Here is a 21,911-nt window from a genome sequence, read left to right on the forward strand (position 1 = left end):
TCCTTTGCGGTAAACTCACGTGTTAGCATATTCTCCATTTAGTTTGTTTTTCAGGAACCCAGTACCGCAGTATTATTCTGTGGGCGTCAAAAAAAACAAAATCATCAACTTTTTTGAACCAGAAACTCAATTTTTTTTGGAGGCAGTGAATCGTGGTGTTTCCATATACTTGACTGCTGTTTGGACTTGGGATCAAAATGTTTAATACAGGACTCGTCACATCGTGATTATTTTATTCAAAAAGTCAGGTTCTTCCACCTTGTCAATAAAGGTTTGAGAAAGTTCAACTCGGCATTTTTTGTTCTGCAATAAGTTTGCATGGTACCCACCTTGCACAAACACGTTGGTACATCTTTACGATTTCATTTCGTGACATCTTGTTACACCAACGTTCAACTGAACTGCCAGATCACGAAACAATAAATGTGTATTTTCTTTCAATAACCTTTCAGCTTCCTCAATGTTTTCATCGTTCACTAAGGTTGATAGATGGCCACTTCTTTATTCATCTTGTATGCTTCTTTTTCCATCCTTAAAATGCTTCCTACATTTAAATACGGCCATTCTATTCAAGGCTGCTTCTTGAATCATCTGAAACGTATTCTGACCACTTTTGCCTAACTTTACACAAAATTCAATCGCGATTCTTTGTCTAATAACTAAAGAATTATCTTTCTGATCCCCCATCATAAAACACACTTCACATAACTGTTATAATGAACACTACACAATGCTCTTGCACAAACTAAGGTGGGGGAATGTTCCTAGACAGAAAACTCGTCACTCGTTTCCATAGCAACGAAACAGCCGTCGTACAAATGGAGTCACCCGATCATCCCTGCTTGTAAAATTTTTTTCACAAACAAGACCTTGAGCTTTTCTGGCAACCTGCCCATACTGCTCAGAAAATCCATATCTGACTGCACAATAGCCACCGTCTTTTTCATTATCTACTAACCTGAGTGTAGTTGTCCACAATTGGTACATTACTTTGGGGTTACTGCTTTCCATATGCAGAATTTGCATTTGGAAATGTTAAACTTCAGTTGCCACCTTTCAGCCTACCTACCCAACTTTTTCTAGATCCTACTGCAGAAGCATAGTCAGTAACAACCCTGCCAAACTTTGTATCATCTGTAAACTTCGACATTAAGCCTGATGTACCTTCATCAATATCACTGATAAATACACAAAACAACAATGGGCCCAGCACCAAAACCTGGGGAACTCCACTAATAACATTAGTCTCTCTGGGGAACTCCACTAATAACATTAGTCTGATTACTGCTCTCTGTTGTTTCCCACTAAACTATCCCTTTATCCATTGTAGCTACTTGCCCTCAATGCTATACTGCTCTAATTTGTATAGCAATCTATGTGCCCCAGTATGAAAGGCTTTCCTGAAATCCAAGTATATGATATCAAAATTTTCTGCATCCAATTCCTGTGACCACATCATAGTATCCAATCAAATTGGTCACACAAGGCTTCCCCCTAACAATCCCCATGCTGCGCCTGAACTATAACTAGACTTGTGTAGATGATCCTGCAATGCTTCTTGAACTAGTAACTCCATTATAAAATGAGGGTCCATCAGCTGAGAGCTTGCATTTTAACTGCAAGTAGAAATGGACATCGTTGAGATTAGAATTGAGACCACGTATATTTGTGAAATGAACTAGGAAGTGAATGGTAGGTTTAGATCTTTTCATAGATAAGCTTACTCTATTAGTTTGACAATTCATGGTATATTCAATAGAATGCAAAAGTGGGGGGTACATGCTGTACAAAGTAATGAAATTTTGGACATGGCATACACATAAGAATATACCCAGATCCTCGACATAACATGGCCTCGGCAATGTCCCCCCCCCCCCACACACATACACACTACTCGGACTCCCTCCAATCATTATCTGGCAGAGTAGAGGTAGCAAGATTATACACTAGCTGATCCGGAAGCCTCCTAAAAAGTTACCAATAGGTTTACGCACCAGTCCAGTGTACTAACCTAGTGGCTGGCCTGCGAACACCATTTTAGAGCTGTACCCTCGAAATGTAAGGAAGATTGTACCTCGCCATGATGTTTATTATAAGCTCAAAAGTCATCAGTCATACTGCATGATGGAAGAGATGGGAATGGGTCGATCGGAACTTAGTTCTGGAGACTAAACATGGGTTCCACCACTTCAAGCCTCCAATAAGCAAAGTGGTGGTATTTGACAAACATGCTTGCTGATTACTACTGGACACTTACGACAGAAGAAAATAAACTGGAAATCAAGATTAAATACATTAAGCTAATAAAAATTTACATTTGTTAGACTGTACTATTAAAACAGAAATCTTAATTTTTCAAAACACATGTGACAGCAAAATTTTAAGGGCATATTCATGTTCAGCACTATGAGATACATATGGATAAGATATTTTTCTATGGTAAAAACCTTAAATTGGTTGGCAAGTGTAATATCTCTGATAGAGTTACTACCTGTTTAGATGTCCAGGCTTGAATCCTGTCAATAATGGACAAATTAATTTCAAGACAGTGGTAGGAGAATTCGTCAACTGTACAGTCAAGCTTATCTGCTTATTGAACAGTGCAGTTATATGGCAACAACTGCATGGATTTTTTAAGGGGTAATCTTATCTGACCAATCCAATTAGATACTATGAAGCAGTAACAAAGGAACTAGATGCAAGAAATAATTTTGACATCATATGCAGTCGATTCCGGTTATTTGGGCCACATCGGGACTAGTGCATTTTGGCCCAAATAAGTGGCTGCCCCAATTATCTGAAGGTTCACGACAATGGACCCCTGCTTTACAATTGGTTCACTCCACAATGGGCTCACCATAGTAAAGTACTGTTCACTATACGATGTGTAGTATGCACCGGTCATTGTGATCACGTTTGTGAATTGAATTTTAATTCTATTAAACAGCAATTCTAATTGGCAAAAATAGGAGGAATATTATCCACAGGCTATAAAACTAAAGATATATTAAGCACAAATTTACCCTTTATTACATTACCAATTAAAAAATTAAATGATACATGAAAATCGGAAGAATATACATAATAATCGGAATAATTAATACGTACGGTAATATGTACACTAACTAGTTGACATCTCTGTTCACTGACATATTTGGTGGGGTTTAAATTTAAAACAGTAAAAAGATAAGCAATCAATAACAAAGAACACGGCACACACACACAAATTGCAAGTAACACGATACGTGACAGTAAGAATGAAGTAACAAGTTACGAAGCTTTAAAAATAGGAATGAAGAGAAGATTCTGAAAATTAATATTTTTATATGATTGAAGATTCAATGGAAGTGTAAACACATTTCACTATAATAACCCACAGAATTCCAGCTGTCGGTATTATCACAAATTGCACTAACAGAAAAGCCCAATAAACAGGTGACTGCTAATTGTTTTTAATGTTTTATGGTTGTGACCTCCAGAAATCCGACCGAACCATGTGATATGGTCAGAGACAATCATAGGGTAATCTCCAGTGCTGTGGTCTCCTGCCCCGATTAAGCGAAGTAAGCATTAGCATATGATGCAAGAAGGCAAGTTTAAGCAACACTGACAAAAAAAGTAAAAAAAAAACGCTCTCCCTTTTCACCCCTCCGTTCGTTTCAAATACTTGTCCAGCTCAGCCTTAAATTTATTAGGCTATCAACTTCCACAACAAAGGATGGAAGTCTGTTCCACCAACCAACTACCCACTGGCTAAAGGCAAACTTCCGCACATCTATCCTACATCTGTCTTTCCTCAATTTGAAAATTATGCCCTCTCAGGTGATTATTCTGAGCAAGAGGAAGAATCCCATCAGCATTGAGCATGCTCAAACAATTCAAGGCTTTATACACCTCAATCAGATCACCTTGCAGGTGCCTAGTCTCCAGATGCTGCAATTTGCAAAATTTAAGCCTTTCTTAACCCTGGCTATTTTTCGACTGGGTTCTGTTTTTTAAGATTTGCCCCAAATAAATGGCTGTCCCGATTAACCAGTTGCCCAAATAACTGGAATCCACTGTACTTAGATTTTCAAAAATCTTTTGATACTGTTACACAAAAGACTGCTGTATAAATCAGCACAATGTACCATTAGGGATAAGTTACTACTATGAACAAGAGGTTGGTTGGACAGAAGACAGTGGTTATCAAATGGGCACTACTCTTTCTGGGCTAATGTTATTAATGGAGTTGCCAGGGTTCAGCACTGGGACCATCGTTGATTTCAATATTTATTAATGATACTAAAGAATGCATATCAGGATAAATGCCTAAGTTTACAGATGATACAAAGGTTAGCAGAGTAGTTAATGACAGTAATCAAGGTATAGATAGTACTGCAACAAGATCTATAAAAATTAGGCAGACTGGCTGAAAAGTGTTAATAGAAGTTTAACAGTGACAAATGGAAGGTAGCAATAATCAAAGAATAACAAACAACTGTGTGGTAGAACCTCAGGGAAGGGTAAAACAAAAGGCCTGGGGGATAATTGTACAGTCAGATTTGAAGTTCCAGCAGTGCAGATGAGCTGCTAGGACAGTTCATGGGGTTTAGTCAATGACATACAGGAATTTTGCCAGCAGGAGTAAGGAGGTGATTACCCATTGTATAAGGCTCATCTTGAGTACTGCATACAGGTCTGGAAGCCTCATTTTAGAAAGGACATGCATCTGTTGGAATGGGTAGAGAGAAGAGCAATGAGATCAGTATTATTACATAATTTGCCTGTTAGTAGATGCAAAACAATACACTTTATTTCACAGATACCATCAAAAAATGTCAATCCCTCTGGTTCGATAAGCTGTTTGAGAGAACAAGATGAATTTAATTACATCAAACCACCATAGAGGATTAATAGGTGTGGCAGCATAATTAAACGTGTCATGTAGCTGTTACCAGAATAGAAATGGTAAAAATGGTAAGTGGTAGTAAAGAATTTACAGAGGACACTACTGTGAATTTTTTTTTCTTGATATTTATTTAACCAACTATACAAATAAGAAAAGTGAAATGTTTAAACTTTCACGAACACTGGCAATAAATATGAAATTAAAGTCTTATGCGAATTTTTTTTTAATATGAACTTCCATGTGAACATATTTCTAAACTGTTATCAAAATGAAATTTCAGATAAGTGCACGCAAAAATTACATAATGCACATTGAAATGGCAAGGTTTTAATAATTACTATACAATATATCTTCATAAATATATATATGTAAAGTCATCTTCTGAAATATTGACAATGGTGTTCTGCATATGAAAATAAATAAAAGTAAAATATCAAAAAAGTTTTAAATAACAATATATATCATCAGCATTGTACAGAATCTCTTATATAAGCTAAACATTATTTATCAACAAAAACTAATGTAACCCATTTAGTAATATGTACAAACAAACCTCATTTATTTAATGGACACCTCTTTAAAAAGGAAACCCACTGCTGTTGACACCCTGGTCAGAAGTATTACAGATAAAATAACCTTGGCAAAACAACAGACTTTTCAGTACAGATATGAACATTTTAACAGGTGTCTTTTTTTTCCCCATATTTTAAATCCCCCCCCCCCCTCCTGGACCAGACATTAAGATTCTTTTGAGAGTAAAATGCATTTTCATAGGTCAACTGTCATTTGCTATGAGGGAAAATGAAGGTCAACATCATTACAGTAATAGTGGCAATTTTACTTGTTATGGCTACAGATGACTTATGGAGTAGAATATACAATTGTTGATACAGTCATCATTGCTGGTGAAAATTGTCCAAAAACTTCATTTGATGCATTTCCACTGGCACAAATCACTTCACAAGGCGCACAAAAAAAAAACAAAAAAACTAAGCCTGTCAAACTATGTTGCCAAAATTGTTGTGGGGAGGGGGATGCTGTAGAGTATCTACAGCATCCTGTTTTTATTTTGGCTGGTGCAGCAAAAGGCCCAGGCTTCCTTGCACCATATGGCTAATGATAATAATAATAAAAAATGGCTTGATATTGTTATTCAAAACACTAACTGCATGATCCAGAGTTCTCAGTGAGGCATCAGATATGTTTAGATTTCTACAACCACAAACACTTGCTAAAAAAAAAAATATATATACACACACACACACACACACATATATATATATATATACATACAGATGTAGCAGACTTTATTTATGCTGTACGACACTAAAAATTATTATTATTTTATTTTATTTTTTTTCCGAAGAGTAAGATTACAGATTATTTTAAGTTTTTTCATTTAGAATTGCATAAGCTCCTTTTTCGAAATGAACATTAGGGGCTATAGTGCGCCTAAAATGATAAAAACAAATTTCAGATATAATCACTGTTTTATTAGAGAGAGATGTTTTAAAATTTATGATACATTCCAATTTTTTTCAAAAAAGAGAAAAATTCATTGATATTCAAAATTCAATGCATTTACAACAAAAAAAAAAAAAAAAACACACACCTATTCTACACAATTCACACTGTTAGAACACTTTTTTCTAACTACCCACCTTATCTATCTATCCCCCCTCAAATAATATGTCTGATCCTTAAATTTGCTCAAGCTATCCACTTCCAAAACACCTGATATGGAAGTTTGTTCTAACAATCACTCTCTGGCTGAAAGCAAATTTTTATTCTATATATATATATTGCACCCATTGCTTTTCAATGCAGGTTTATGTCCCCTTATGTGCATTGTCTGAAAAAGAATAAGGATGTTATTAACATTTAGTTTACTTGATTTTAAAAGCCTTAAACATTGCAATTGGACCTCTTCACAGGTGCATAGTAGGGCTTACAATACCGGTCAAAATCTTAATACCGGTATTTCGGTATTTTTAATTTATGAAACCGGGATACCGGTATTCCAAAAACAAATGTTTTTCTCAATAAATTGATGACAATTGTGCAAAATAAAGTAATGAAAAAAAAAAACAAGTACTGTAATTACTTGAATTCAGGTTTTAAATAAACTTTTATTGTAATAATAAATATTCTGAAAAAAAATCATTAAAATACAGTTATTCTAAGAACAAAAAATATACATACTGATACTGCAAAGTTCATTTATGTTTAACCATCCACACTACCTCTCCGAATAAAGTGAGCTCTTGACAATCAATAGTACAATCATTAAAAATGGATCTAATTTTGGTACATATTTGATTAGCAGCAGAAAACGCCCTTTCGGATTCTATGCTGGATGGTGCTATTGTACTGAAATAATTGTAGACGACCTCAGTCCATATTTTCTAGCAAAAATAGTTAAAAGTATTTCATTAATTTCCAACTCAAGTTCATCTTTTAAAATCTCACTGGAGTCGGACAATTTCTTATTTTGGAAAGAATTTGCGGAATACTGATGTTTTGTTCCACGTTGGTCTTCCATGGTTAAATTATGTTCATCATTTTCTGAAGGAGAAAGACGTTTTATTAAGTGAAGTATAATTTTCATTATAGTATCTTTACTGAGTCTGGGAGAGAGCAAAGAATGGGGATAAGGAATAAAGAAGAGAGCAAAGAGTGCAGTTAAGGAATTCTTCACATATATAAATGCAAAGAACAGAAGGACAAATCAGATTGGAACCTCATGTAATAGACGTAGGATAGCATTAGATAGCATAGCTGACAGGATATTAGAGCTGGAAAAGGAATTAGAAAATGTGAATTGGAATATCATCGGTTTGGCTGAAACAAGAAGAAGAAATGAATCACTTATAAGTTTATCAAGTGGAAATCTGCTGTACACCAATGGAAACAGTGAAAGGAGTGAAGGTAGAGTTGGGTTTCTGGTCCATAAAGATTTTAAAAACATTTTGGAATTCAAAAGTACATCACCAAGTGTGTCAAGACTAATGCTCAAGATTTCTAAGAGGTACAAGTTAAACATTATAATGATTTATGCACCAACATCGAGCCATGATGATGAGGTTGAAGAAATGTACACCGAAATTGAGTCTTCTAGATGAGCAGAAAACCCACTACACTATTATTATGGGGAACTTCAATGCTAAGGTTGGAAAAAGACAAAACAGCGCAGAAAGGGAAACTATAGGAAATTTTGGAATTGGTGAAAGAAATGAAAGAGGTGAAAGACTTGTGGAATTTGCAGAATCTCAAGGACTGTCAGCAATGAACATTTTTTTCAAGAAAAGGGTGAACAGAAAGTGGACATGGAAGAGTCCAAATGGATTAACTACTAATGAAATCGACTTCATCCTCACTAACAGAAGATATATTGTGAATGATGTTAGCGTTCTGAATAAGGTAAATGTTGGAAGTGATCACAGAATGGTAAGATGCACACTTGATATAGATGTAGGAAAGGAAAGGAAAAAACTGACTCGAGTAAATAATACAAAGGTCTTTGAGATAACAGAAGAGGAGAAAAAGCAGTATGTACTTGAACTTAAGAACAAGTTTGAGCTTCTGCAGACTACTGAGGACCAAGATATTGACGAGGAATATTACAACTTTTTGAAAGTGACAAAGCCCAAGAAACCTATAGGGAAAAAGAAATCCAAAGAAGAAAAAATTAGTCAAGAAACACTTGTCATGATGAACCAAAGACGACAAATGAAAAGCAAGAAAAACACTGACAGGGAGAAAATTGAGTATATGAGTTATGTAAAGCCATTAGAAAGAGACTCAGAGAGGACATATGAAGATTTAACACAAGAAAAGTAGAACAAGCATTACGAGAAAACAAAGGATTTAAATAGCAGCCATGAGCAGTAATACAGAAAGACAAATGATACTGAAACTGAAGAATAGCGATGGTGTACTTATAAACAGCAGAGAAGGCATAATTCAAATAGCAGAAGACTACTACAGAGAATTATACAAGGAGAGGGAATGATGCCAGCAGTGGGGAAGATGGATTGCAAAGTAGCAACACATACGACATACCCGATATTCTTCCTGATGAGGTAGAACATGCATTGAAGAAAATGAAGAATCAGAAAGCCCCGGGGGAAGATGAAGTTACTATAGAGTTGTTAAAATTGGGAGGAAGAGACATAACACAAAAACTGGCAAGGCTCTTCACAAAGTGTATTAGAAAAGGTGTGACGCAGCAGTGGAATAATGCAATCATAGTTTTGCTGCATAAGAAAGGAGATAAATCAGAAATTGGAAATTATAGACCAATTAGCTTGTTATCCCACATCTACAAGTTGTTCACAAGGGTCATTACTAACAGATTAGAAAGAATACTTGATGAGAATCAACTGAAAGAGCAAGCTGGCTTTAAGACAGGATTCTCAACTATGGATCACCTTCACGTAATATCACAGCTAATGGAGAAAGCAAATGAATATAAAACACCGTTATGCCTGGCATTTGTGGATTATGAAAAGGCATTTGACTCCATGCAGCATAAGGCAATGTTTCGGGCACTGGAAAGACAAGGCATAGATACCCCATATATTATGATTTTGAAGAAAATATATGAAAGTGTTACCTCCTTTATTAGACTAGACAAAGACAGTAGCAAATTTAAAATCGAGAAAGGAGTTCGACAAGGAGACACAATATCTCCGAAGCTGTTTACTGCTGCCCTTGAGGAAGCTTTCAGAAGATTAGACTGGTCGCAGAAAGGAGTCAATGTGAACGGAGAGTACCTAAATCATTTACGATTTGCAGATGACATTGTGGTTATAAGCCACGATCCCAAAGAATTAGAGGAAAATCTTAATCAGTTATGCACAGTTAGTAAGGATTTTGGACTAAAGATGAATATGGCTAAAACAAAAGTAATGATGAACAAGTATGCCACAGAAAGGGAAATAATGATTGAAGGAGCAGTAATTGAAAAGGTGGAGTCATATACTTATCTGAGACAAGTTATTAGCTGTAATAATGATAAATGGCTGGAAGTCAAGAGAAGAATAAATTTTGGATGGATAGCATTCAGGAAATATAGTCACATACTGAAGAGCAATATCCCAGTTTGTCTTTAACATAAAATAATGAACCAATGTATACTCCCCACCATAACTTATGGAAGTGAAACTTGGGCACTCACAAAAAGAATGGAACGAATTATATTGGGAATCAGACTGTTAGATAAGAAGAGAAACACATGGATTAGGCAGCAAACTCAAGTAAAGGACATTCTTATCAAAACTAAAGAACTAAAATGGTCTTTGGCAGGACACATAGCTCGAAGACATGATGACAGACGGACTAAGAAAATAACAGAATGGTATCCAAGAGGAGCTAGAAGAAAACCTGGAAGACAAAGGCGGAGATGGATAGATGAAATTCATGAGTTTGTGGGCAGTAAATGGATGGGCAGTGCTCAAAACAGAAGGAACTGGAAAGTTGCTGGAGAGGCCTTCATCCTGCGGTGGATTGAAAATGGCTGATGATGATAATGAGCATAGCTGAAGTTGCGGATGAACTCAACAGTTACTTTGCATCGATATTTACATTAAAAAACCCTTTGTGTCAATGAGATATTATGGAAGTGAAGTTGAAAAAATGTAATTAATGATGTTGACATTTCAAATGATTATTTAATGAGAACTTTCGTGCCTACAGGCGAGCAAGGCTCCTGTGGTTGATGGCATATACCCTATAATCTTAAAGGAGGTGGCAAGTGAGTGCATTGAACCATTAAGGCTAGTTATGAGAGCATTACTGGACTCAGGAGAGAGAGATTCCGTTGTATTGGTGTAAACTGGAACATAAAGGCAGTTCTAGGAGTGTAACGGGAAATTACCGACCGGCCAGCCTAACTTCAGTAGTAGGGAAAATCATGGAGGCAATGATAAAGGGTGGAATTTAGGATCATTTAGATGGAAATGGAATTCTGTAGGATTCACAGCATGGTTTTGTAAAGGGAAAATCATGTTTAACAAATCTGGTTAGCCATTTTGACAGGTCACTCGTGAGCTGGATTTAGGGAATAATTTTGACATTGTTTATATTCAGCAAAGCATTTGATTCAGTCCCACATGAGTGATTACTTTATAAGTTGGAGCAGGCTGGAATCATAGGGAAAATCCTTAGATGGATAGCACGATGGCTTGAGGGCACCAGACAGAGGGTTGTGATAAATGGTTATTCTTAAGATTGGGTTAATGTAAGAAGTGGGGTTCACACCAAGGATCAGTATTGGGACTACTGTTGTTTTTGATTATCTTAAATGACATCTCTGAAGGGATGGAGGATGTGGGGTCTAAACTTGCAGATGATGTAAAGATCAGTAGAGTAGTTAATAATCGCTGCCAAGCAGAGCTTCTTCAAAGTGACCTAGATAAACTTCCAGGATGGTCAGAAAAGGGGCAGCTATGCTTTAACTCAGCAAAATGCAAGGTCTTACACCTGGGGAACAGCAACCCTAAAATAACTCATGCACATGGAATTGAACTAAAGTCAGTAGTGGAGGAACGGGACTTGGGAGTTAGGATACAGTCAAGACATGAAGTGGCCCAAGAATTGTGGGCAGGTGGCAATGTTGCATGGTGTCCCTATCGATGATTTATCGAACATTTGCTAGTAGAGATAACAACATCATAATCACATAAAGGTGATTTTATAAACTTTATGTGATTAAATTATAAACAATTATTAATTTTTTAAAATTAGTACCGAAAAACCGGTATTTTTTGTATGAATACCGGTATTTCAGTACCTGAAAAAAAAAAAAAAAAAAAAGACTGGGATCCCGGTATTCAAGATCCCGGTATTGTAAGCCCTAGTGCATAGTTGCAAGAATTGAAGTCTCTCATGGTAAGAATACCCATGCGTTCTTGACTACTCTGCTCACATGCTGAAATAACAATCAAGGACATGATCACCACAGCTGATCTAAAGTGACTACATGTTCCTACTTGTTTACATACAGAAAAAATTCAAATGAAACAGACTATTATGGATTTCTATTTTAGCTTTACTTTGAAGATTAAAACAGTTCCACATCCTTAAAATGAGGCTTCCACATCTGTACGAAGTACTCAAGATGCAGCCTAACCACTGCTTTTTACAATGGGATAATTAACTACTTGTCCCTGCTGGAAAAATTCCTGTATCTTACTGAGCGAGACAGCCCCTTGAGCTGTCCTATCAGCCTGTGTGCCTATTATTAACCACTCTGCCAACCTTTATATCATCTGCATATTTACACAATAAGCTTAATATTCTCTTCATTAATATCATTAACAAATACTGTAAACAGTAAGGGACCAAGCATTGAACCCTGAGGGATGCCACTAACAACATTAGTCCAAGAAGAGCAGTGCCTCCCTGGAAAAAAATGCCAAGCTTACAGGCCTGTAATTAATCATTACATCTTTTTATCTCCTTTGTGAATCAAAGAAATTTGCATATATTCAACCTGTAGGTATTTCCCTTCAATCTGAGGATGCTCTCGTAATTATGGCAAAATATTTGCTTACCTCTCTGGCTGCTTCATTTACTTCTAGCTTTAACAATTTCTTTATTTTCTTCTCAGTTATCAAACAGATTTATTCCCAGTTATAACTTGGTATATGTGATATTTCCAACCATAAAAACTTCACATGTGAATGTAGGTGCAAAATAATTATTCAGTTTGTCAGCAATCTGAACAGGATCACCAACAGTTAAGCCATTCATATCCATCTAGTATTAACATATGCAAAGAACTCTTTTCCTATTTTTCTTTGTATTCCTTAGCCAAAGACTTCTCATAATGTGTCTTACCTTGCCTACCTGCCCCTTCAGTAACTTTATCGCAAATTAATTTCTACTTAACATAGGTTTCTATGTGCCCTGATTATTTATAACCATCTCATACCTTCTTCTCCACCACTAGTTACATCAGTTCATTTGACACCATTTAGGTCAAAGAACCTGAACAATATCTTTTAGTTGGTATAAAAAGCTTAGCAGCTAATATGATTACTTCCCTTATCACTTCCCATTTAGAAACTGCAATTGGTAATATCATTGTAGATGTTACCAATACACACAAGACCAATGTAGCCACCTTTAGAAAAATGAAATCAAATCCCTTCCCTTTACCCACGATAACAGTTATATACTTAAGTAAATCCCACATCAATATATTAAAATCATTGCTACTCTGTTTCTTTTTCTTGAGATTCCTAATGCATGAAAAGTCGGTGCCTCTGTAGCCAGGTGGGCAGGAGCAGCAGTGTGTAGCATACGCTTCTTGATTAGACCAGGGTTCGAGCCAGTGACCACCAAATACGGAGGATGTGGAAAGGTTAGGGAATGACCACCGCATATACCCAGAGCAATACAGCCTTAGTTGCTAATGCTCCTAAAAAACAAATAACAAACAAACAACAAGCATGAAAAGTCAACATTCTCAATTTGCTTCTCTAACATGCTGATGCAGAAAACATCCATCCAATACATCTGTGTGAGTGATGACCCCCCCCAAATCTGGAGTCAATATCTGGAAAGTTAAAGTGCCCCATTTGGCTGTACAGTTGTTCATTATAGCCATGGCAGTCATTTAGTCCTCATACTCCTACTCACATTTTTGTTTTCCTAGTGCTTATAACACACCAAACTGACGCAACATTACAATGGCTATCCACTTTAACTGAGTGCCCTGTCTTAGATTCTACGTGATTTGTGACCAAAGCATCACCCCCCCTCCTTAACACACCAAACTGACGCAACATTACAATGGCTATCCACTTTAACTGAGTGCACTGTCTTAGATTCTACATGATTTGTGACCAAAAGCATCACCCCCCTCCTTAATGTCTGCCCACACTGGTGACCTAACTAACTACACCCAGCCACTTGTTGTCATTCAACAGCAAGCAAGCGATTAGCACTACTGACACTGGTATCCCAAACCAGTGTGGAATCAACTTTAAGCTAACCCTCACTGCAGAGTAGATTTAAGGGGACACTGGAGCTCTTTGCATCTCAGTGTGGGATTTCTTTTTACAACTCTGCAAACCTGATCATGGGTAGAATCACGTAGTGGCACTACTCGACTGGTGCGGGATCACCTCCGCCAAGTCTCACTGCTACTAACTCCTGGTCCCCAGAGGTAGGATACAATGCTAACTTGGGAAACTTGCCCCAGCACAGAACACTCTACTCAACAGTGCAAACACTGCTAACTCTAATCCCTTCTTTCCCTGTTCTCCTCATTGCCCTGTTTCTTCTGCTTATTATTTTTTTCTTCTCATAGGCTTTCCTCTCTAAGTAGACATTTAATGCATCCAGATAACCAGCCTCCTCGTAACTAGGGACAGGAATCAGAAGGCCAGTCATTAAACACAACAGACCCACTGGCTATACAGAGTTTGTATCACCACAAAAGACAACTTACAGAGTTGAGGGAAACCTCCAGTGCCACCTTCACCAATACACATCCTTTCTGTACACATCATATTCAAATTGCTCATCTCCTATGTCTGAATGGCACCATGTTTCTGATTTCAATACAATATCCTCATCAGATGACTTAATACTTAAAATTCATCAATGCATCAGTGTATAATGCATGTATACATGCACCTGTTTTTGCTATTAGTAATCCAACACTGCTCATATTGGCTTGTAGTGTGGCGGCCCCAGTTATCCAATGTCATCATTAGCACGAGTGGGAAATTACACTCCCGGATAACCTGAGAAAGAACAAAAATTTTATAGTAGCCATTCATATACTTTCCACTTTCTACTATTTATTTCAACACAAAGCATTAGGGTACGAAGGACTGGAATGTCAATTTCTATCCAAATTTTTACCTAATTTTAATTTAATATACTGTATTTTAAGAATTTATACAAGCAATTATATGCTTATAATTTTAAAGAATTCTAGCACTATTTTAAAAATCTAAACTAATAATTCATAATTATTTGTATTTAAGATTACAATAATTAACCAGTATGATTTTTTACCTCAAACATTTTAAAACAATTTCATGCCACATCAACGGCAGTTCTCAGATCTTGAATAACATCTTCTAATTCAGATTCCAAACTCAAAAGCATCCCTTCAAAAAGTCAATATGATAGCATTAGCACAAAATTTTCAAACTGAACCAGAAACTAATTTCTTAATTTATTATCCACAAGAATTTTAAACATAAACAAATGACCTTAATACAATTCAAAATTTCCAGGCATACATATTTTCATGTATAATACCATGCACAGAATGCCCTACAACAAGGAAACTGAGCTAGACATTCAACAGAGTTGCAAGGCTAAAATGTAAATGCAAATGTGACTTTATATGGAGTTAATTTTGTTCTATTAAAGTATTCCAATTTAGCAACTTGGTACATATGAAACTCTATCCCTTTTCTTCCTTACTGATGCTAAACTGAAATAAACATTTATTTTCCATATACAGAGCTAAATATCTCCTAAACATGTATATTGCTATTTACTATACAGAAGAGTATTAATTGCAGTAGCAATCAAAAATTATTAAAATTTTGGGTATATTAATTCAAATATACAGGGTGTCTTGTAAAGTCTGCTTCCATAGGACAAGCCAAAAAAAAATGCTAAAAAGTTAGAGGAAAATAAATTGTTGCAAATTTTGATTTTCAATCTGAAACTGTTAGAAATTTGTTTTAACCAGGATAAGATATTACAGCACTACCCTTGTGGTGTAGTGTTAGCATTAGCTAAGGTATACGATGCAAGAAAGCAAGTTTATGCAGCATCAGCCAACCCCCCACCGCCTACTATTTTACTCATCCATCCACTTGGCCTTAAATTTATTTAAGCTATCAACTTCTATAACAAGAGATGGAAGTCTGTTCCAGTAATCAACTACCCACTGGCTAAAGGCAAATTTCTGCACATTTATTCTACAATTGTCTTTCCTCAATTTGAATCTACGTTCCCTCAGGTTCGTAATATCAGAAACAGGAATAATTCCATCAGCACTGAGCTTGCTCAACCCATTCAAGGCCTTATGCTTCTCAATCAGTTCACCTTGCAGGTGTCTAGTCTCTAGGTGCTGCAATTTGCAGAAATTAATCCTATCTTGGTAAGAGCACCACCTTTGTTTGCCTCACCGATCTTGTTGCCTTTCTTTCGACTCATTCTAGCAAAGACGCCTCCGTAGCCAGGTGGGAAGGAGCAGCAGTGCGTAGCACACGCTTCTTGATTAGACCGGGGTTCGAGCCCGTCACCACCAAATACGGAGGATGCGGAAAGGTCAGGGAATGACCACCGCATATCCTGGAGCAATATGGCCTTAGTTGCTAATGCTCCAAAAAAACAAAAAACAAACAACATTCTAGCAACTCTACATTCTTCCTAAAACAAGGCCTTCAGACCTGTACACAGTACTCAAGGTCGGGCCTGACCGTTGCCTTGCACAATGGGATAATCACCTCCTTGCCCTGCTAGCAAAATTCCTACATATCATTGACAAGACTCCATGACCTGCTCTGCTCAGAGAACTTCATATCTAACTGCACAATTACCCCCTGTCATTTTTCATTCTCCACTTTACTGAGTGTAGTACCACACAGTTAGTACGTTTCTCTTGGGTTGCTGCTACCCATATGCAGTACTTTGCATTTGTCAATGTTAAACTTCAGTTGCCACTTCTCAGCCCATTTGCCCAACTTATCTATTGCAGTAGCATACTGTCGTTAATAACCCTGCCAACCTGTGTATCATCTGCAAACTTGGACATTAAGCCTGATACAGCTTCATCAATATCACTGATGAATACACAAAACAACAATGGGCTCAGCACTGAATCCTGGGGAACTCCACTAATAACATTAGTCCACAAAGAGCAGTGTCCATTGATTACCACTCTTTGTCATCTCCCACTCAACCATCCATTTATCCACTGTAGCAACTTGCCCTTAATGCCATACCTCTCCAATTTGTACAGCAATCTTCCATGTTGCACATGGAAGATTGCTGTACAAATCTATCCTGAAATCCAAGTATACGATATCAAAGTTATTTTTTGCATCCAGTTCCATTGTGACCATATCACAGTATCCAATCAAATTGGCCACAAAAGACATCCCTTTAACAAACCAATGCTGTCTTAATTATTACTGCAGTCTTGTCTAGATGATCCTGCAATGCTTCTTTAACCAATGACTCCATTATTTTCCCTGGAGCACAATTTAAACTAACTTGTGCTCCAGGAGGTTCAAAAGGTGACAAAGTCTATATTTGTGTCACCTTTTTAACCACCTTTGTGAATTAGGGATACATTTGCACACCTCCAGTCCATGGGAACCTCCCCTGAGTCCAAGGAAGATTTCATAATTATGGCTAAGGGTTTCCTTACTTTCTTTGCTGCCTCCTTTAAGATAAGTGGATAGATCCCGTCCATCCCAGGTGCCTTCCTTATGTTTAACTTCAACAATCTCTCCTCCACTTTGCTCTCAGTTATTACAAAATCACTTAGCTCCCTGTTAGAGTTAAAATTACCTCTGGTACTCCCCTACCTGAATAACTCCTCATGTGTGAATGTAGATGCAAAATACTCAGTTTGTTAGCTTCTTGAGCAGGATCAACAGTTGAATCATCGATATCAGATTATGCAAATATACTTACATCCTTTCTATTTAAGTGTATTCTTCCATTTAGAAAGAGTCTCTGCTGTTAGCAAGCACAGGCCACGCCGAAAAAAAAATTCTACCACATGAGCCTTGCACAATCTCTCCAGGGGTGAATTGATTGACAAGGCTCTCATCATATCTCCTATCGTATCTGGGTAGAATTGCAGACACTTTCAAATTCAACCCTAACTCGCGACTTTTTTTCAACACTGACCTGTACTTGTTAAATAAATCTGCAGATCTCTTACAGTTAAGGTTACCAGTGCCAAAGTGTATAACAACATCACCTTTTGTGCCCACAAAAGAGGACATCCATTCTACAATGTCACTAACTTCTGCCGCTGGCAGACATACCTCGGTCCTGTTCCACTCATCCTCCCTGCACAATAGTTTACTAGAATAATGGGCACCTTTGGCACCAGTGCACTCTGCCTTGGAGACCATTTTATTTCAGTGTGGCTAACAATTAGCATATTGTTGCAATTTATTAGTTCCATCACATATAAACAGCACTGTAAGCTACTGTTAACCACACAAACATCCTGTATGTGTTTTCATTAACATGTTTGCTGCTGGAATGCAAACTTGCATGGAAACAAACTGCAATTTTTTTTGCCTTAACATGTTGTTGTATTAGTGTTTTAGGAGATCGACGACCAAGGCTATATTGTTCTGTATACACTGTCTGTAAATTGCAAGTGTTCTGTGGTCAATTTTCTGTTTTCTGGACAAAAAACTGGAGTTTCCAGGAGAGAAAACGAAAAGCCTGTCTTAACACAAATATGCATCCATTCAACTGGAGTCAATAAATGAATGTTCTAAAAGGAAAGGCACGTGAAATGAACTGAGCGATATTCGCACACTGATTGAACTATGGACTGGAATTTTGCTTAGTGTCAGTCGCAGTCTAGAGAGTACTATATAAGCTTTATACTTGGTTTCATAAGTTCTCTGCGCATCAAAGTTATTCTATCTAGTTCAATATTTTCCACAAGAAGAAAAGGAAAATCTTTTTGAAGATTACGTTTGCTTAATTTTAATTCTTTAGTTTGTGAAAAACAAAACAAAATTTTGTGTTAGAAGTGTTTTCTTATAAAATTTTACCCTAAAGCAGCGGTTTTCAACCCATTTTTAATAACGGCACCCCTACACAATTTTCTGCATGTTAGATCTGATTCTCTCTCTCTCTCTCTCTCTCTCTCTCTCTCTCTCTCTATATATATATATATATATATATAGGGTGATTCACTACCAGTGTGACAAACTTGCAGGAGGTGTAGGGGGCACAAAGACGAATCGGAATCATTTATAGCATTGCAGGGTCCGAAATGCCTTCGTCATGTGGTAGAGGACGTTGAACGGGAGGTCGCGTGAACAGCGATCCCGCTGGAAGTCAGCATTTGCGAACCGGTTCCTGAGGCACTCGAAAATATCACCTAAGCGACCAAAAACTGTGACCGCAAATATTTTTCCTAGTTATATCCATCGACTTTGCTGGAGCCTTTGACTCCCTATGGTGGCCCAGCGTCCTGGGAAGGCTCCGGAGAGCTCATATACCTGGTAACCTCCCCTCTTCTTCGTGAGTTGGCTTTTCTACGGGTTGTTCTGATGTGGCTTCAGCGTTATCATTAATTTATTCGTGATCATGGTCGCGTCTAACACTGTTCAGCAGTATTTCATTTTCATTTGGATGTTCTGTTGTAGTCAGATCTTGATCTACAAAAACATAACTATCCAGTGTTATTTCATTTTTAATGTTTCCGGACAATTCTAATAATGTACAAAAGTTTTTCAGTTGTGAAAGGGGCAGTTCATCTTGTTCGTCCAGTTGTTCGACTTCTGTATTCAATGCAAATTCCGCTTTCGAAAAACAATTTTGAATAGCGTATTCAGTGACATCGTTTGTCCAAACCTTTTCCAGTTCAGAGATGCAATCTCTAAGGTTAATTGTAACCTCCAAGTTTCTATTTTCTGATAACGCATTGACAATCTTCATTATTATTCTCTTTCGATAATGAAATTTAAAATTTTTAATAATGCCCTGGTCCACTGGCTGGAGTTTTGACGTCACGTTTGGTGGTAAAAACAACAACTTCGCACTTTGGCAGAAATACTGGCAGGATGTGCCGAACAGTTGTCAGTTATGAACACGAGTTTCCTTTTTTTTATACGCTTGTCTAGTTTTAATATCCAGTCTTCGAAGGTATCACTTGTCATCCATGCTTTTTTATTAAAGGTGTAGTCAACTTCCAAAGACTTTGTGCCTCTAAAACATCTTGGGTTTTTTGATTTTCCGATGACAAAGTCTTAATTTTTCACTTCCTGTGATATTTGCTAACTAGCACAGTGATTCTTTCTTTTCTTTCTTTTCTGCGCATTTATCATCCTTAAAAGCAAGTGTTCTATTTGGTAAACATTTAAAGAATAACCCCATTTCGTCAGCATTAAAAACATCCTTAGGTTCATATTCTTCCAAATTCTTTAAGGTGTTGTTTCTCCAACTATTGCAATCTTCTTCGCTTACATTAACACTTTCCCACAAATAACCTTTTCCACAATTCTGTGGCGCATCTTAAATTTATCTAGCCACCCAGTGCTCGAATTAAATTCTGTATGTCCAAGGGACTGTGCGAATTTCAGAGCTTGTTGCTTAATCATTGGACCTGATATTGGTATATTCTTTTCATGTATCATTTGCACCCATTTTAGAAGAGCTTTATCAACATCTTCGTATATACACAACTTAATTCGCTTCTTGTCTGCTCCTCCTCCTTCAATTGCATTCAAAATTGACTCTCGATTTTTGAAAATCGTAGATAAGCTCCTTGCTGGTATGCCATATTTCTCCAAAACATCTTTTTTCTTAAAATGCTGGTCAATACCATGAAGAATCTTTACTTTATCATTAATACTTAAACACTTTCTCTTCGACATTAATTGTAAAAATTACTGGACTGCAGCTCTTGCCGATACATACACCGCAAACTTCACTGCACTGGCCATATAGTGAATTGTTAGTACCGCCTACTCAATGATGTTCGCTTGCCAATTCAACAGTATCACGTGACCTTTCTTATCAATCACTGTGAAGAAATATACGACTTTGTGAATTTCTTTTATTCTGCTTTCATTCATCTATACCCGAAAGAAAATTTATGGTTAATGTATGCCGCATGTTACTTTTCAGGAAAAAAAAATACAAGAGCATATAACCTATGTGATAGATGGCAAATTGTTCTTAAAAGAATGAAATAAAAAAAATCAAAATAAAAATCACAAAAATCATTTACTGGGAGTCCAGTTAGATGAGAACGGACATATCATATAATGATTGACAGGAAGGTCACATGGTACGGTTGAGGTGAGAAGCGAATGTCACTCAGTAGGCGTTACTAAAATCTGACTATGGTAGCATTCTATGTATTGCAGCCGCAGCACGCTAAAGGTTTACCGCAGAAAATTTCATTTTCCCCTTAGTCAACATCAATTTACAAATCTACCCTATTTATTGTAAAGTTTAGAGAGACTAACACTTCATTATATGGGGTTAATTTTACATGTAATTTCGTTTCAAGGTGCAATGTTTTGCGAAAAAATTCGTAATATAGAGAAATTCGTTAAATAGAAGTTCGTAATGGAGAAGTTCCACTGTATACACACACACACACACACACACACACACACACAGTAAACCCTCGCTATTCGCGGTATCTGTATGCACAGTTTCGCGGTCGCTGATTTAATATAAAATGAAACCAAAAAAAAGTGAATTTTAAAGCGGCGTGAACATTTACCGCCATAAAAAAACATGGATGTGATAAAATTATCTTTCCCAGTCAAAACAGCGCTCAGTGGGTGGAGGGAGAGGGGTGACAAAATCTCAAGCATGGATGTTTCTCGCTAATCCTTCCTCAGTATGTGTTATGTGCTTGTCATTTGTCATGGAAGGTTTCGTCGTTTGCTTTTAATTTATATTCATATAAATTGAATAAAATTTATCAATTTATAAATTGATATGCTTACAAAAGTGATAAATCTACCGTTTTGCAGTGTAAAACAGACTTTTTCGAGTGTGTTAATGGAAGAAAGTGACTTTACTGTGAACAAGTTCTTTCTAACCCGTACAAAAATATAGCTATGAATAACAAGGGAAATGTGAAAAGATCAAAGGTAGTGATGACATTAGCGAATAAAATTGAGTTATTAGATAAAATTTCTAATGGTGAAAGTGTCTCCTCAGTGGTAAAACATTATAAAATCAATGAGTCAACGGTACGATTAATCAAGAAATCGGAAGAAAAAATCCACCGTAGTGTCCGTGAAAACACGCT

The 21,911-nt window shown here is 36.9% G+C and overlaps 1 protein-coding gene across 4 annotated transcripts in view; it reads right to left on the minus strand.

Moving 5' to 3' along the window:
* Positions 1–5,206: 5,206 nt before the first annotated feature.
* The window catches only part of Lamtor3 (Late endosomal/lysosomal adaptor, MAPK and MTOR activator 3), a 118,562-nt gene continuing 101,857 nt past the window's right edge, over positions 5,207–21,911 (minus strand). For all 4 annotated transcript variants that reach the window (XM_090379760.1, XM_090379763.1, XM_090379762.1 and 1 more), the window contains 2 exons: positions 14,927–15,021; positions 5,207–5,294 (listed from right to left, as the gene is read on the minus strand). In XM_090379760.1, the coding sequence (XP_090235886.1) occupies positions 14,948–15,021 (74 nt within the window). In that variant the 3' untranslated portion in view covers positions 5,207–5,294; positions 14,927–14,947. The remainder of the gene's footprint in view (positions 5,295–14,926; positions 15,022–21,911) is intronic.

Source organism: Mastigoproctus giganteus, chromosome 8, assembly GCF_048544385.1.
Source record: "Mastigoproctus giganteus isolate SK-2022 chromosome 8, ASM4854438v1, whole genome shotgun sequence".
Taxonomy (NCBI): Eukaryota; Metazoa; Arthropoda; class Arachnida; order Uropygi; family Thelyphonidae; genus Mastigoproctus; species Mastigoproctus giganteus.